General features: G+C 41.8%; 1 protein-coding gene across 2 annotated transcripts in view; it reads right to left on the bottom strand.

Annotated features, from left to right (window-relative positions):
• The window catches only part of AAGAB (alpha and gamma adaptin binding protein), a 54,152-nt gene continuing 35,361 nt past the window's right edge, over positions 1–18,791 (bottom strand). For both annotated transcript variants that reach the window (XM_045899814.3, XM_045899815.3), the window contains 5 exons: positions 8,283–8,365; positions 7,318–7,414; positions 2,958–3,062; positions 2,442–2,491; positions 1–1,773 (listed from right to left, as the gene is read on the bottom strand). In XM_045899814.3, the coding sequence (XP_045755770.1) occupies positions 1,696–1,773; positions 2,442–2,491; positions 2,958–3,062; positions 7,318–7,414; positions 8,283–8,365 (413 nt within the window). In that variant the 3' untranslated portion in view covers positions 1–1,695. The remainder of the gene's footprint in view (positions 1,774–2,441; positions 2,492–2,957; positions 3,063–7,317; positions 7,415–8,282; positions 8,366–18,791) is intronic.

The following is an 18,791-nucleotide window of genomic DNA, read 5'->3' as shown; positions in this document are numbered from 1 at the left end:
TTTATAAATAAATCATCTTTTAATCACCTGGCTTTGTTTAATCCACAAAATCACATTCACAGCTTTTTCTAGTCTGTCTTCCCTCCATGTGACCTGATATACTTTTTGGAACCCTTCATGTTTTAAGAAGAACATTCTGCCTTTCATTTTGCAACCCCAGAGCCAACTTCCCTTGCATTCTTAATCAACAGCTAATGCAGTCACCTCAAAGAAACAACGATGGTATGGTGGTCAACTATAGTCTCAAAGATCTTCAGAATAGTTAAAAGAGGAGAGGAAAAAAAAGAGGGGGGGGGAAAGGTCACCAAGCCAGAGAACTGCCAATGTTGCCTTTGATGATGGCTCTTCCTTAATGCTCCAGTCACTGAAGCCTTCCCTCCTGGTGGCTGCCCTGGCCCAGGACCTGGAGCATTCCACTCCTCCTGCCATTCCTTCCGCAGTGCTTAGAAGGCGGCGCTGGGGGGTCTAAAACTTGTTTCTGCTGGTGACCTAAGGATTTCCCAGTCCAGGCAAGGCCAGGAGCGGCTGTCAGCCTGTGTGCCAGCTGGGGCACCATGCGCCAGTCTAGAACCGTGGCCGTGGCTACCACAGTGAAGGTCAATGGCATGCATTACCAAGTGTCTACAAACACAGAAATAGGGATTTTTATTTACTGTAGTTCCCACCCTTCCTTTGGAGGTGGACCTTCCTGTGGGTGACCCCCGACTCCCAGCCCTGGAAGTCACACAGGCCCTCAGAGCTTCATCGCCTAACCTTTCACATCCTTTCCCCGCTTGCCCACCCTGCGGTGTGACCACGTTAGCAGTGATCTGTTGGGCATTCAGAGACAAAGGGGGGGGAAACTACCTTGTTTTGAGGGTAAAGTGTGACGACACAGCTCTGATATGCTCTAAGGAAGACGAGTTTCCTCCTGGCAGGACTAATGTAAAAGCCTCCAGATACGATCACATACTGCCTCAATGGCCCAGAACAGGGAATTCCTGAAGTTTCTTTCTCTCTCTCAAACACAAACCTCCCACCCCACTCCCAAACAGCAACTTAGTAGATGAGTTTGTTTTATCCCTACCGGAGTAGGACACCTTGGCCTCCTCTAGCATTGTCTAAAAATTCACCCTCGTTTCTCAGCAGTTTCTAGCGTGAGCTGAGACACTCTTTCAGATGAAATGCCCAGAGGCGTTTTTAGCGCGAGACTAAGCCGAGGGCCACGGACTCTGGCCCCACCTACCCGGTGGCACAAATTAAATTTGCAGCAACTTCCTTTCCTACCATCAAAAGCACCAAAGCTCAGGGTGCCAAGCTCCCTGAAAGCGAAAATCCAGAAGCCCAAGGAAAGGTGGACCAGCTCCTGATCTGCAGGAATCGGGTGTGACCACAGAGGACACTCTGGAAAAGGTGGGCTGGGAATGGCGTGGTCCTTCTGCAACTGGGGCAAATCACACAGACCTCTGAGCCTTGTTTCACTCCCGTCCCTAGAGACAGTGTCCTTGAAAAACTCTCACTCCTTGTCGTCATTATCCTCCTCGCTCCCTTACACTATACTGAGGGACAAAACCCCTACTATACCCTACGAGAAACTATAAGTAAGGTGGCCCTAGAACTAAGTCAGGTGGCCAACAGGATGATGGGAAGTTAAGCCAAACAGAACAGGGTGAAGCAGGGAAGTGTCTGAGGCTGTCAAACCCTAGCGCAAATAATTTAGTGTTCTTCATCAGATGAAAGGCCTTCAATTTCATCTCTGTCTCCCCCAATTGCCATCCAGAAGGCTTTGGCCACCTGTGGAGAGAAGCATGCAACACATTTTAGGTAAGAGCTACCCTGCAGCTTGTGTCATGAGTTAGTCAATATGCTGAACTGATCAAGGCCTAAAATTCTACCCCCTGCCCTCCAGTTCTCCCGCCCCATGTATCCAAACCCTTGACTACCCTGACCCAGGACTTCCACTTCTAGAATTTATACTAAAGATGAAATCAGAGTTACATACAAAGGTGGTGGATGTGTAAGGTTATGCACAGCTTCACTATTTATAGAAGCAAAAAATGCACATGACCTAAATGTCCGAAAGGGAAATGAATAAATTAGGACACATTCATACAATGAAATACCATAAACCACATACATTTCCTGCCAAGAACATGTGTTGTGTTGGTAATAACAAAACAATACAAAACAAAATGACTAAGGGTTTTCCAGCCCAACAGTTAGGAAGGCAAACATCCTGAGTCTCAATGAAATTTCCATGTCACTCAACATACATTTGAAAAATCTTGGTTTGACTACAGCAATTATATTACTACTGTGTAAACATCCAATTCGTTCCAAGTTACTATCCAATGGAAAGTTCACACTGAAACAAGTCTAGAAGTCAACAAGTGTGATACATAATTCTAACAGCATCGGACCTTTTCATAGATACTCAATAAATACCTGACTGGTCGTCTCACCTTTTCTGCATGCAACTTTCTTTGCTCGTGAGGAAGCGTCGCAGCCTTGTCTAGGGAGAAAATAAATCTTAAGAAATTCATCTAATAGCACAGGAGAGTCTGGAGTGTATGGATGTTCTAACGCTAGAAGATGGGAGATGGATTTCAAAGACAAATGCTTATGGTGCAGTCATTACAGCTGTTAGGGAGTTTAAGTCTTCCCGATTTTCCACACGGGTATGATGTGAGTAAATTGGCAGGGATCTTACTGATTCCAGGTTAATGAGACACACTGAAAGAAACCGAGAGAGGCAAAAGAAGAAGGGACAGTAAGAGGAAAGAGAGTGAAGAAAGAGGAAAACTTTCCCTGGGGAATTTCTACCAACAGAGGATGACACAGTCCCCCAGGCACCAAGTGTCTCCAGACAGCTGAGACCAGAGCAGGGAATCCAATCAGCCGTTACAAAACAAAATCCTACCACATAAAAGAGAGGAGCACCAAGAAGGGGACGTGTTAGACATGATGGAGCCAATTACCTTTCATTTCCTTTAACTTTGAAAACAGTCTTTCAAAATTCTCCAAATCTCCTCCGCCAGTAGTAAGACTGGCCAATTCTTGAATATCCAGATCTAACATGGGATCTGAAAAAAGGATTTGTCACATTATTTGCCAGATATGACTTCTATGTGTGCTAAATACACAGTCCTAAGGCAATGGATCCTAGCTTTGACGGGAGTCATCACTGAATGAGTACTCCACGTGTGGGAAAGCTGCTCGGCTGCTAGCGGGCCTTCACGAAAGAAGAGTAACTTACTTGATCCTTACAACATTACACTGAGGCAAAGAATATGGTTTCATTTTAGAGATGAGAAACGTAGAGCTCTGAGTTCAAGTGACTCGCTCAAGGTCACAGCTAGTGTGAATGCAGATTCAGACTTAGGTGTTTCCAACTCTAAAGGCCACCCTCTCCACTGAGGTGCACCGATCAACAACGGATGTCTGGAATTTATACCGTATTTTCCTGTACAACCAAATATTTTCATATCTATTACTGACAGCCACTATATAAGGTGGTTAGGACAGATATCGATGTCTGAAATTTACACATGAAGGGGCCAAGTGTAAAAATGCACTCATCTAAAATTACAGCTACTCAGAAGTAGAGTCAATTCCTATTTTCTTACTACAAATCCTTTATTATTTCTACCACAGCCTCTTACCTCTTTATCACAATTTGTTTTTAATCAGAATTCTTACTCTCCACTCCATGCTGAACACCTCCAGGAAGTCTTCCCTAGCCAGCCCAGCTCACAAGTCTCCTTCCCTAGAATTCATCCTATACTTTTTATTTTAGACAAAGGGAGAGCGTGCACGTGAGCCGGGAGACGGGGAGAGGGCGAGGCGGGGAGAGAATCCTCAAGCAGACTCCCTGCCGAGCACAGAGCCCGATGGGGGGGCTTGATCCCACGAGCCCAAGATCCCGACCTGAGCCAAAATCAAGAGTTGGATGCTTAACTGACTGAGCCACCCAGAGGCCCCATGATTCCATTTCATTTTTGCAAAGGTATTCTGAGGAAAAATTTTATTTCACAGAAAGGGAAACTAGGGCCCACAGAGGCTAAATAACTTACTCAAGATTATCTCACCACGACTGGAAGAACCATGATTTGAACCCAGTTGTCCAGGACTCCAAGTCCACGACTGTAAGCATTATACTGCAAGGCCTGTCTCTACAGTTTTAGGGTATAAGCCGCTTGAAGACAAGGACAGCTTCTAATTCTTTGCATCTACTACAATGCTATACAGATAATTTGGTATTAAGAATGCATTTTAGCTCATAAATTTGCTTTGGTTCAGTGGACATTTCATGTAGGCAGTTGATAGACAGGGCTAGAGATAAAAATTTGTGATTTATCTGTGTATACATGGTAACTGAACTGGACAGAATCACTTCATGCTTCAATATACATTTGGCAGAGGAGTTTAGATGGAGCACTGAGGAATGGCAATCTTTAAAGGTGGATTTATAAAGGAGGGTCATCTACCAGCGAAAGAAAAGGAATAGCCAGAGAAGTCAGAAGAAAACCAGGAAAATTGTTGGGTGAGCAAGAAGAAATGTTTTAAAAAGGGACTGGTTCATCATATTGAATGCTGCCAAGAGGTCAAGATGAGGACTGGGAAATGTCTATCAACTTCGGTGGCCTGGAGGTCGGTGGTGAACTGTTTTAGTGGCAAGTGGGGCAAAAGCTAGGTGGGAGTGGGCTGAAGAGTAATGGGAGGTCAGGGATGGAAAGAAGTTCAATAAAGAGAAGAGGGAGACGTGGGGTTGACAAGTGTTTTACCCTTGTTGGTTTGGTTTTGCCTTTTTTTTTTTAATTTTGAAATAATTTTAGTATTACAAAAAAGGTGCAAAAACAGTAGGGTTCCACCTTCATCCCCTACCGTTAACCTCTTATCTAACCACAGTACAATGAACACACATCAAGAAGTTAGGAAGTGCTGGGTGCCTGGGTGGCTCAGTTGGTTAAGCAACTGCCTTCGGCTCAGGTCATGATCCTGGAGTCCCAGGATCGAGTCCCGCATCGGGCTCCCTGCTCGGCAGGGAGTCTGCTTCTCCCTCTGACCCTCCCCCCTCTCATGCTCTCTCTCTCTCTCTCAAAAAAAAAAAAAAAAAAGTTAGGAAGTGCTATTAACTAAACTACAGACTTCATTCCAACTTTGTCAGTTTTCTCACTAACATCCTGTTCCAGAAGCTTACACAGAATTCAGCTGCCAGATCTCTGTCTGCTTCTTCAACATGTGACCATTCCTTAGTCTTTCCTGTCTGTCATGGCTTTGACACTTTTGAAGAGTACTGGTCGGTTATTCTGTAGACTGTCTGTCCCTCAATATGGGTTTGTCAGATGTTTTCCTAGGAGACTGAGGTTACGCACCCCTGGCACGGAGACCACAAGCATGATGAGCTCTTCCGGTGCCCTTATCAGGGGGCATGTGATGTCAGTGCACCTTATTGCTGGTGAGCTTCACCACCACTGAAAGGCTACCTGCTGGGTTTCTCCAGGGCAAAGTTACTATCTTCCTTTTTGTACTAAGTAAATATCTTGGGAGGGCTACTTTAGATGATGCAGATGTCATGTTTCTTCTCAAACTTTCATCTACTAATTTTCACATCCATCAGTGGATCCTGATCACAACAACTATTATTACTGTGGTGTGTGGCTGCCAAGGATTTTTCTTTCCCTCACTCCTTCTACGTGTATTAATGAGAATTCTTCTGTAAGGAAGAGCAGCCCTTTCTTCCCCAGTTATTTCTTCTGTTCGCCTGGAGTCACAGATATTTTGTTCTATGGGTTGCAGCCCAATACTAAATTCATTCTCGCTGGTCAAACTGCTCCAGCGTTGGCCACTGGAAGCTCTCTGCAAGGTTGGTTTGCTGCCCCTTCAACACGCCCCCGTCCCTTCCTTACTTTCTGGCCCCATGAGATGGCTCTAGGTTCATCATCCTGAGTTTTTCCTGCCCCGGCCCTAGAATCAATCACTTCCTCCAAGTGGCCCTGGATCCTTTTATTGGCAAATGGTATTTAAAAACCAAGATCTAAATGCTAAGGGTGTTCAACTGCTATTGGGAGTGTGGGTGCTTCCAGGCCCTCTCAGTGGAAATAGGTAGGAAATATATATATACGCATGCATACTAACATGTACACGAACATCTCCATTTATTGCTCTAACTATAAAAGTATGTCATCACGCTAATACCTTGAGCTCTAGCCCAGTACCAAGGGTTCATCCCAGCCTTCTCCTTTCCTTACATGGCTTCTTTCTCAGTGAGAAACCTAGCTCTCATTCTCTATACTTTATTTTTTCAACCATGATATACACAAAATATACATAATTTCAGAATTTCTAAACCATACCCCTATGACAATCAAATGTATTAAGCAGAATTCACTATTCCTGTTCAGTTGTTTCTGTTTGGGGCCTCCTGGTATCCAGTCAGAATGCTGTTTCCCCAAGTTATTTAGGTTAGTTCTTGTCTTCCCTCCCTCCTTCAGTGTGGTTACTGGTTTGTTTTCATGGCAGAGACTTCAGCAGGTCTAAAGCCAGTAAGAGGGACCCAAGTGAGAAGACAAGGTTGAATATACTAGAGAGAAAAGAGATTATATGTAATTTTTCCTTCTTAATATGTGTCTGTTACCAAACACTTAAGTTTTCTACATGGACTCTCTTCTAATCAGCAAAAGAGTTTTGAAAACCCTGCACGTGGGTCCTCTGTGACATAAAGAGAAAGCAGAGATGTCAGTAATTCCCCAACAAAAGGACATTTACAGTTACTGTCAACTACATTTCTTGGCTTTTGGACATCAGAATGGATTCTAGTCTCAGTTCCGGGACCTTCTTGTTAGATGCCCTTGGGCAAGTTATTAAACTGCTCTGGGCCTCGGCTTCATCTCTATAAAATAAGTTCTCTGCCAAACTTCATTACCAAACACGAGAAAGTAGATATAAAAGAATTTTCAAAGGATGTGAAAGGGCTTATAAAGTTGTATTATTCTTGTTACCATCAATTCTACCAACTGTTAAATACTATGAAAAAAACTGGAATATGGAGATATAAAGCTGTCTCACCACCTGGTTCTGTCTGTCTCAGTTAAGATGATCTGAATCAAGATCCTACACTAAGAGAATCGGAGAGAAAATGGTACCCACAGATTGCTTATGTGGTTATTCTCCCTCCTTTTCTGATAGCCATCTCTAAGGCTCACATTCGCTTGGGGTACACTATCAATTTTCTTCCTTTGTTCATGTGTAAAGTCAATTTCTCCCTAGATGATTTATGCCCCGTACCTCTTCCAAGTTCCACAGAGCTGTCTCCTGGCAGCTAAAGGAGGAACTTACCCACGATGCTATCAGCCTGAGCATCTGTTGTGTTAGATGCACCACCCCGATGGTCCAAGAGAGCTTCAGTCCTAGCTGCTGCTGGCAAACGGGGCCGCTGTTGAGGAAAATACACACAAGCAATAATTTAATAGTAGGCTATTTTGGAACTAAAGCCAAAAAGATTCACACTTCCACTCCCTGGTTGGCTTTAGAGAAGCAGTAATAGGAGCTAGAGACAAGGAGAGATGGAAGAAGGATCAATGTCACATAAAAAAAAGAGGCTACAAATTCACTAACTCAGGGTTATTTGCCCTTGAGGAAAAACTAGAAAGTGTTTTGATTCTGCTGTTGGCTATTAAAACATGTCTTTTGTTTGCTTTAAGAGCCATGTTTTATTCAAAATGTGAAAATGAACATAAGCATATCACAAAGAGCTCAAGACTGATGAGAAAGATGCCTGGGAAGACAATATGGCACTGTGTAATTTGCTCTTGGTTCCAACATGCTGACCAAGGTACACTTGAACCAAAATCCTTGAGGACAGAAGGTCAAAGTCAGACTACGAAGCCCACTGAGGGCAGGGGCCCTGCGTCAGATGGGTACAGAGCCTTGGACATAGGAAGTACTGAAAAAGAACCATCGATTTTATTTTATGAAGATCGGGAGGCAACTTCATGTCTCAAGGAAATCCTAGCACATCTTTTAAAGCACTCTAGCAAAAACAAAACAAAACAAAAAAAACCCCATGGAACAGCCCAAATTGCAAACATCTTGAAAGGGCTTACTGCTTTAATGCTGAACTAGCCTTCTCTCAACAGGTACCAGGCACAAGAGGACTGTTTTAGATTCTCTTTTTATCCTTGGTTTACTATTGTCTGCTGCCTCTTAAATGGAAAGGAAAAAATGACAAACGGTATAAAGACTCATAATGACAAGGAGAAATTAAAACCAAAGCATTGAAAGGATCCAGGAAGAATCTTTACCTCTGAGAGACACGTCTCTGCTGACCCAATGCTATGGTTTGCTCCAGCCAATGAGCTAAGAAGGCTAAAGCCTTGGTTCCTATCTGAAAAGAAAACAATACAATCACTGAAATTTGTTATTTACATTTTAAAATGTTAAAATGACTGTGATGAAGAAACAATGGCTATTTCCTCATTATAAAAGTTTTAAGTATAGAAACTGTTACTGTCAGACATCAGGAATTTATATAACTTACTCATACTTACATTTTCTTTATAATTACTATTTGAAAATATGAATTTTTTTGAATAAAAACTTCTTAAAAAAAAAAGTCACTCACAATTACCACATTCTCTCAAATCTGAATAATGTAAAAACTCACAGACACGGGTCAAATATAATGGCAGGGCCATTACAACAAACAAGACCACTCAGTGGTTCTTTTGCAAAGGTTAACAACACTCATGTTTCTTTTCTTCTTTTTTTTTTTTTAACTTTATTTATTTGAGAGAGAGAGAGCAAGAGAGAGAACACGAGCGGTGGAGAGGGCAGAGGGAGAGGGACAAGCAGACACTCCCCACTGAGCAGGGAGCCCGACGTGGGGCTCAATCCCAGGACCCTGGGATCATGACCAGAGCCGAAGACAGACACTCAACGGACTGAGCCACCCAGGTGCCCCTACAGCGTTCATGTTTCAGTAGTCACTATGAACCAATATTCTGGTGTTTTAAACAGTATTTTAAATGTCCAGAAACATTTTTTAAAAATCAACACAAAGGCATCATTATCAGGGGAAAAGGAACATGCATGATTTTTTTAAACAAAGCTTTAATTTTGTGATGGATGAACCATTTGCAGTTAAGGCCCTCTCAATGTTTGTACTTAGAATGGAGGACAAATCTGGAGCAGAACATCTAGAACTGATGACAGTACAAGCATCAGTCCTGATCACTGGGTTCCTCAGAACCACCTGGAACACCTACTAAAACTGGCCTGGTATTCAAGGACCCTATCTCAGACTCACTGAGCCAGAATCTCTGGGGCAGATGCCAAGGAAGCTGAACTTTCCTTTTAGTTTTTATCTTTTTTCAAGTTGATTTATTTATTTTTAGTAATCTCTACACCCAGTGCAAGGCTCAAACTCACAAACCCAAGATCGAGAGTCAACCCCTGAGATCAAGAATGGCATGCTCATCAAACAAAAAGAAATAAAAGGCATCCAAATCAGCAAAGAAGTCAAACTTTCACTCTTCAAGATGACATGATACTTTACATAGAAAACCTAAAAGACTCCACAAAAAATTGCTCTGATACAGGAATTATATATATAAGCAAAGTCACAGGATATAAAATCAATGCACAGAAGTCAGTCGCATTTCTATACATTAACAATGAAGCAGAGGAAAGAGAAATCAAGGAATCGATCCCATTTACAATTATAACTAAAACCATAAGATACCTAGGAATAAATCTAACCAAAGAGGTAAAGGAACTATACTCAGCAAACTATAGAACACTTATGAAAGAAATTGAGGAAGACATAAAGAAATGGAAAAACATTCCATGCTCATGGGTTGGAAGAACTAATATTGTTAAAATGTCTATGCTACCTAGAGCAGTCTACACATTCAATGCAATCCCTATCAAAATACATCAGCATTTTTCACAGAGCTGGAACAAACAATCCTAAAATTTGTATGGAATCAGAAAAGACCCTGAATAGCCAAAGTAACACTGAAAAAGAAAAGCAAAGCTGGAGGCATCACAATTCCGGACTTCAAGCTGTATTACAAAGCTGTCATCATCAAGACAGCATGGTACGGACATAAAAACAGAAACAGATCAATAGAACAGAATAGAGAACCCAGAAATGGACCCTCAACTCTATGGTCAACTAATCTTCGACAAAGCAGGAAAGAATAGCCAATGGAAAACAAACCGTCTCTTTAACAAATGGTGTTGGGAAAATTGGACAGCCACCTGCATAAGAATGAAACTGGACCATTTCCTTACACCATACACAAAAAGAGACTCAAAATGGATGAAAGACCTAAATGTGAGGCAGGAATCCATCAAAATCCTTGAGGAGAACACTGGCAGCAACCTCTTTGATCTCAGCCGCAGCAACTTCTTGCTAGATGCGTCTCCAGAGGCAAGGGAAACAAAAGCAAAGTCGAGCCAATATTGGGACTTCATCAGGATAAAAAGCTTTTGCACAGCAAAGGAACAGTCAACAAAACTAAAAGACAACCGACAGAATGGGAGAAGATATTTGCAAATGACTAATCAGATAAAGGGCTGGTATTCAAAATCTATAAAGAACTTATCAAACTCAACCCCCATATAAATAATCAAATCAAGAAATGGGCAGGGCGCCTGGGTGGCTCAGTTGGTTAAGCGACTGCCTTCGGCTCAGGTCATGATCCTGGAGTCCCGGGATCGAGTCCCGCATCAGGCTCCCTGCTCGGCGGGGAGTCTGCTTCTCCCTCTCCCACTCCCCGTTTGTGTTCCCTCTCTCGCTGTGTCTTTCTCTGTCAAATAAATAAATAAAATCTTTAAAAAAAAAAAAAAAAGAAATGGGCAGAAGACATGAATAAACATTTCTCCAAAGAAGACATTCAGATGTCCAACAGACACATGAAAAAAATGCTCAACATCACTCGGCACCAGGGAAATACAAATCAAAACCAGAATGAGATACCACCTCACACTGGTCAGAATGGCTAAAATTAACAAGTCAGGAAACAACAGATGTTTGTGAGGATGCGGAGAAAGGGGAACCCTCTTATACTGTTGATGGGAATGCAAACTGGTGCAGCCACTCTGGAAAACAGTATGGAGGTTCCTCAAAAAGTTAAAAATAGAGGATATAAACATAGTGATTCGAAGGGGCATACACACCCCAATGTTTATAGCAACAATGTCCACAATAGCCAAAATATGGAAAGAGCCCAGATGTCCATCAACAAATGAATGGATAGAGAAGATGTGGTATATGATGGAATATTACTCAGCCATCAAAAAGAATGAAATCTTGCCATTTGCAATGACGTGGATGAAACTAAAGGATATTATGCTAAGCGAAATAAGTCAGAGAGGGACAAATACCATATTATTTTACTCATGTGGAATTTAAGAAACAAAACAGATGAACATAGGGGAAGGGAAGGAAAAATAAAATAAGATAAAAAGAGAGGAAGGCAAACCATAAAGGACTCTTAACTACAGGGAACAAAACTGAGGGTTGCTGGAGGGGAGGTGAGTGGGGGATGATGTAACTGGATGATGGGCATTAAGGAGAGCACGTGATGTAATGAGCACTGGGTGTTATATGCAACTGATGAATCACTGAACTCTACCTCTGAAATGAATAATATACTATATGTTAATTGAATTTAAATAAAAATTAAAAAAAAACCACTTCTAACTTCACTAAAGATGGTATTAGTTGGGGGGTGAAAAAAAAGTAGCATGCTCTTCTGACTGAGCCAGCCAGGTGCCCTGGAAGCTGAACTTTTAGCAAGTATTCCAGGATAATCTGAGGATCAGGTAAATTTGGGGAAAAAAAAAAATCACTGCCTTAGAGTAGAATGTGAAACCCACACTCCAAGAGTCTAATGGTATACAAGTCAAAGAACTTCTCTCTCAAAAAGACAACTTCCTTCCCCTTGTCTTTCTTCCCTCCCTCTCTTCCCTGAACCCATCCTCAGGTCTTTAAACCACCTATAATTTCCTGCGTCCTCTCCCCTGTCAGGTAAAACCTGTTGTCACACAGTCACACAGAGGTCGTGAAAGAAGAGAAACACTTGCGGTCTCTGTCCTTCGAGATTTGTCTTCTAACACGGGGACGAAGCCCCGACCGTGGCATACCAGGCAGAGGCCCACAGCTTTCCCCAGCCTGACCTCTCACCACGCAGGCAGCTGCACGCGCCAAAAACCCCTGCTTTTCTCACACCATACCCCAACAGTGGCAGCAGGGCCAATGGGGCCCCTGTACCCCCGGGACCCCTTTCACCTCCTTATCCAATTTGCTCACTCTGCCAGGAACGTTCCAGGCCAAATACTCGGGTGCGCCCATCCCAGCACCAAGCACTAAGGTGTCACAAGTAGGCAGTGGAGGCTCAGGGGCCAAGAGAGGTAGATCCACGTGGGGTCTCACACTGACGGCTGGCTGTACGGAGCCTCTGGATGTTTATTTAAACATCAGCATAATTCCGTCTTTTTGGCCACTGTTCTAATCTTAAAGCTGTTGTATGTAGTTCAATACTCCGACAGGGATTTTCCATGTCATGAGAGCTCTTATAGTCTACCTGAGGCTCTCTGCACGAAGGGCATTATCCAAGTCACAGAGTACTGCTGTAAGAGAGCCCGCACTTCTATTACTGGAAAAACGTTGGGCTTGGGGTAATTTTCAAATCCAATTCACAAATATCTCCATATTCCAATTCCACGGCTTATGTTTTTCCCGTTGGGCATTACCTAAACTTGGCAGGCCAGGTTGCAATCCGGGAAGAATAATGCAATATTGTGTCAATTTAGACAAGTCATTAGATCAAAACCGTCTATTTAAAATTCCTCACTTCCAGCCACTATAATTGGCTGCTTCCAAGGAGGGGTCTGGAATGGACAGAAGTTAGGGGAGCTAGACTGAGCACTGCAGATTATGAACCTCTGTATGCCTTTGGACTTTGGTTCCATGTTCATGTGTTTACCTACTCAAAGAGATCTTTTTTTAACGTAATGATTATATGCTATGTGTATTTTATCACAATAAAAAAAGTGAATGCCCCACTTCTAATAATGAGTAAGATGATGAAAAAGTCTGAATAGTGGGAAGAGAACTGGGCTACAGGTCAGAAAGCCTGGATTTCACTCCTGGCTCTGCCTACTAGTGTGACCCTGGGCAAATTCATCAATCTTTCTGCGTCTCAATTTTCTGCTCTATAAAATAAGAGGGGTACTATTCGTGGTTGTTCAGGTCCTTTTTGCTCTAGAAGTCTGTGATTTTATGAAAAGACACTCTTTCACCTCGCTTACAGTAACTTTGATCTGCTGGGCTTTTTTTTTTAATTACTAAATAAAAAACAAGAATCTTAAATTTCCTAATCCTTTTAAGGTTCACAGGTGACTACGAGTTTATAATCAGGTTTCAGGCTAATTATAATAAGCTAGAAGGACTTTTGCTCAGAATTTTCTTATAAACAATGGAGAAACGTAGTCAAACTGACTGTCCACTATGTTCCACTGCTTATATTTTAAGGAGGTTAGAAACATACCAATTTTCACAATTAGAAAAACAATTCATTTTTGTTCATCCATAGCGGCTTGCTTGCACATTCATGTGGCTCAAAAAAACTTGGATGATAGTTTATACACCTACGGTTTTGAAGAAACTAGTTTAAAACGTGTTCAGCAAAATTCTGCCCATGTGCGCCCACTGTAAAACTATTCTTCTCATAGGACAGGACTACATAAATCTTTTTTTTTTTGCCAGACTTTTCTCCCCAGGACTCAGGGCATGGAAATATCATCCCTATTAAGAAGAATGTATTACTTTAGCAGGTAGCTATCGAAATTGGCGTTAGCATCTCTGGTTTTACTGATGCTACAAAATACTAGATGAGGAAGGAATAAATTAATCTACCTACTGAACTGATTCTTCTGAATCTTCAGAGCTCCAGAAATTGAAAATTACCCCAAGCCCAACGTTTTTCCAGTAACAGAAGTGCGGGCTCTCTTTCATTATTAAGTGTTAATAATGTAATAAAATACATTATTCTGGAAGGCACAGCTAAGTACATTAAACTCTGGTCCTAAAAACATCTAATTCAGTTTCAGACTACTAAATTGGCACCTGTGGAATACTAGATTTTCAAAAGTATGGTATCATGAAAAAATCTGCTGCTGCCGGTCATTAGCACAGAATTCTTCCAGAAGTGTCAGAAGCAAAGCTATAGCACTAGAATAAAGATTTGAAGTGCTTTGGGGTGGAGCTTCTATTTATATATTTATCTTTTAATAAGAAGTTTCCAGAAAATTTCATATATATGACACTGTTTGGATAACTTTTTTTTTTTTAAAGATTTTATTTATTTATTTGAGAGAGAGAGAATGAGAGACAGAGAGCCTGAGAGGGAGGAGGGTCAGAGGGAGAAGCAGACCCCCTTCCGAGCAGGGAGCCCGATGTGGGACTCGATCCCGGGACTCCAGGATCATGACCTGAGCCGAAGGCAGTCGCTTAACCAACTGAGCCACCCAGGCACCCTGGATAACTTTTCATAAATCTAAAAGCACAGTATTATTATACAAAACATAAAATGTACTTCACACAGCAATTGTGTGAACATTACATGAGACACTTGGAGAACTGAAAACCTGGGCCAAAAGGGAAATTTTAGCATAGTACTAAATATACGAAGAATGCTGCAAAATCTGACAGCTTGATGTGACTCAGACAGAGGCTGCATGCATTAGCTGAACAGAGGAGTGTTTACTTCAAATGTATACACATGGCTACAATATTAAGAACCTCCAGGGCCATACCCCCAAGATGTCTTAGATGACCCAGTAAATATTTTCTGTCTTCATATGCAGCTTTTATTTCTTTTTTTTTTTTTTAAAGATTTTATTTATTTATTTGAGAGAGAGAGAATGAGAGACAGAGAGCATGAGAGGGAGGAGGGTCAGAGGGAGAAGCAGACTCCCTGCCGAGCAGGGAGCCCGATGCGGGACTCGATCCCAGGACTCCAGGATCATGACCTGAGCTGAAGGCAGTCGCCTAACCAACTGAGCCACCCAGGCGCCCTCAGCTTTTATTTCTTTAAAGCAGCAATTATTTGGCATCATCTTAAGAAGTTCAAGTGTTCCCCATATTTTAAGTTTTCTTTACATCCCTTTTCTCTCCCCACAAAATATTTTCTTTCCCACCATGTGATACACATGACCAAACTTACACCGCAACTAAGACAGTTCAATTTACACAGAGAAACTGTGTCTATTTTCTGAATGATATTTTTAAGTCACACCATACAATTTGCATAAAAATTTATTTTAAGCACGTACTCCATCAGAAACGATTTCACTACTATTTGGGAAATAAGTCTACACATTTTTAACATATTCCACTTCTGCTTGACATACTGAAAGGAACCTTTTTGAAATCAAAAAGAATTATTCTAAGAAACTACTGCTTGAAAAGACAAAACCGTGATGCACCGTAGCCGACAGCAGCCCGGGCTCTGAATCCACAAAAGTGACTCTGTGCTCTCCCTGTGACACCTGGGGCAGCTGCTCCCAAGTCAAGAACGGTTTCTGCCCATGCTTGAAGATATAACAAACATGACCACAAAGTCACCAGACTACGCTTTTTCCCTTTTTCCTGATTGTAAATGAAATGTTCATTGTAGAAAATGTGGGAAAATAGAGAAAAGTGTAAAGAAGAAAACGAAATCATGAAAGATGCCAATCAATCCTTTGGCATATGTCCTCCTGGTCTTTTTTTCTATGCATGCATACACACAAATTCTTAATAAACTGAACTAAACAGCAGAATGAGTGCTATCTTTTCCAAAGTTCTAAAGGAAAGCTTCACATAATTCTAATAATGGCTCCACTGTAGTCGTATCTCCAGAGCCTAAAGCACACTCTTAAAAAATCCTCAAAGGAATGTTTAGAATTAAGTCTTTTTGATTTTGATGGTTTTTTTTCATTCAGAACTAAGGTGAGGAATAATAAGAACAAGTAAACAAGATGTTACCATAAAGAAAAAGATGACTTTTCTTATGTGGTTCGTAACCAGCTCTAAAAATTCCAAAGGAAAACTACCAAAAATGTTTTGCAAGTTGGCCGCAGAAGGAGGCCCTGCCTCCAGGGTGACAAACCTGAAGAGATCCTCCACCTTTCATTTGCTTATGGACAATTGGGGGGGGTGATTTTTTTAAAAACGAAGTCTAATCACTCGACTCATTTATTCCCTTCCATTTTCTCTAATTGTTCACAATTCCCTCTTCTCCTTTTTCTCTTACAACACGATCTCTTCCATCAAATCATGCCTTCAACACACACACACACACGAATAGAGATCTATTTATTTTATTTTTGACCACAACATTCACAGACAAGTGTAAGGGATTATTCAAATCATTCCTTCAAAAGTTCCACAATATTAGGCATGGGACAAAAAGAGGAGCAACTCAGTGTGACTCAAGAAACGCAGTTCCACAGAATGTGAAGCTGGTATAATTCTACCCTACCCTAGAGATGAGGAAACTGGCATCCAGAGACATGATGCCATTTTCTCAAGATGACCAAGGCAGAGACAAACCCCACTAAAACCCTCTTCATTAACCATTCTTCCTCTCGTTAATTTGATGGTGTTTTATTTTCTGTTAACATTAAATTTAATGACTAAATTTTTATTTAATCATTTTTACTCTCTCTTCAAAAAAAAAAAAATATACTAAAGGTATTAGCCATCTACTTTCTCAGGAGAGTAGGCTAGATAATCAGGCAGCCAGATAAACCTTGTGTTTTTGGTACTTATTTCTCGCCACTGCTCTGCACATCAGTTCCAACTGGTCCTTAAACTAGAATCTGGGATTTCTACTTTGGTATCTTGTTACCAAGTAAATTCAGGGGGACATACATTAATAGATGAATAATTCTTTTCATTTATAATGGGAACATAGAAAACTATTAAACAAAAGAATTGTTGTTTCCATTATCAAAATTCCACTTACTCCTTACCCACCTGCATCATTAGAGATTAAACTATAATAGATAAACTGAAAATAAATTCTCAGAGCTTTTGAAATCCAATCTCTACAATTACTGTTTACCACTGGGGGATCAAAGTCACAACTCTAATATTTGTTCAGTGTAATCCCTCCTTCACTGATTAGTAACAGTAAAAGATCACAAAATCTCCCTTCCTTGCCCTTCACTCAGTGGTGGTATTTGTTGTAAAAAGACCACTGAACACCCAAGAGCCACAAGTCCAGGCTAACCCCCCCCATGGCCCTCATCAGTGCTGAGACAAAGTCCGGGATGGGGGCCTCGGGGTAACACTAAACTGAAACTTGACACAAGGACACTGTGTATAATGCTACCTTCTTATGTGAAACAATAAGCAACAACTTCATCTGAAAAACAAAACAACTCAGTCTTCTACTAACCATCTTCTTTTCCCTGCCCTTAAAACCAAGTCTTATTTAACAAGTGCCTCCCAAGTTCCAGGCACAGCACTGAGTATGATACCCAGATCTTCCAGTGATAACAAAGTACTCTGCCACCAGGCCTTCTGATGTATCAGACAAATGGAAAGAGAAGGCAATCTCACTAGAGACCAGAAAAGGGGTAGGAGGGGTCAACTTTTTTTTTTCCTTCAAGATTTTATTTATTTGACTTGAGAGAGAGAGACAGAGACAGAGAGGAGGAGCAGAGGGAGAGAGAGAGAGAGAGAGAGAGTTTCAAGCAGACTCCACGCTGCACATGGAGCCCAACATAGGGCTCAATCCCACAACCCTGAGATCATGGCCAGCGCTGAAACCAAGTCAGATGCTTAAAGGACTGAGCCACCCAGATGAGGAGGGGACAACTTTTAAAATCTGTCACATTTGGCACAAAGTACAGACCCTCAGGTTTTCCTTTCCTGATGCTCATAAGGGGATATTATCAAATTATAAACAAAAGACCCACATGGTAGGCCCCTACAGCCATGAGCCCAGCTCTGACAGGGACTGAGGGTAACTCAAGTAGGCAGCTGAGATTTTTTTCCACATCCCTTTTCTTGAGCCACAGCCAGGCTTTCAGGTTGAGGAAATGTGAGGCAAGACAGTACAGGAAAGGTTACGCAGTGAGCAAGCTGATGTGGAAAGAGAGATCTAAAAAAGCACAGCCCAACTGCAAAGGCAGTCCTAACCACTTCATTTCCTGGACCATTGCAAGTCACACCTTTAATGCATATGGTGGAAACTCTGACGTCCCTAGAAGTTTGACCTTTTACAATGAATACAGTGGTATCTGGGGATTCCCTCTAAGGAAGAGCTTACAATATAGCCTTCAGCTCACTGTTTCTCAACCATTTTCATCACGGCCCCTAAGGGGAAAACTTCCGTTTCCTTCTCTACTCATAACCAACACTTCGGACACCAGTCGTGTGGGTTTCTCCACACCACACAACTCTCCAATCCTCACAGGACACCAAATGGGTGTCCTACAATTTATAATTCTGACCCTACTGGCCTAGAGTCAGTGCAGACCCCTCAGGTTAAGGGCTCAACCTCACAAGGCTGCCCTCCTTTCCCGACCGCTTCAGACACCAACTGCAAGTCTCAGATTGTCACCTGTACTCCAACTGGCTACAAATTGGGAGTTCCCACGACCCCTCCCTCAAGTTCAATAATTTGCTAGAATGGCTCACAGAATGCCAGAAAACAGTTTACTTACTAAATTACCAATTTACAATACAAAAATATAACTCAGGAACAGCCAAATGGAAGAGAGGCCCGGGGTAACATGTAAGGGTGTGT

Source organism: Mirounga angustirostris, unplaced genomic scaffold, assembly GCF_029215605.1.
Source record: "Mirounga angustirostris isolate CCGP_5_RB_7025 unplaced genomic scaffold, mMirAng1.0.hap1 SCAF_9, whole genome shotgun sequence".
Lineage (NCBI taxonomy): Eukaryota > Metazoa > Chordata > Mammalia > Carnivora > Phocidae > Mirounga > Mirounga angustirostris.
The sequence above is the reverse complement of the archived record's forward strand: the minus strand, read 5'-3'. Positions and strand labels throughout refer to the sequence as shown.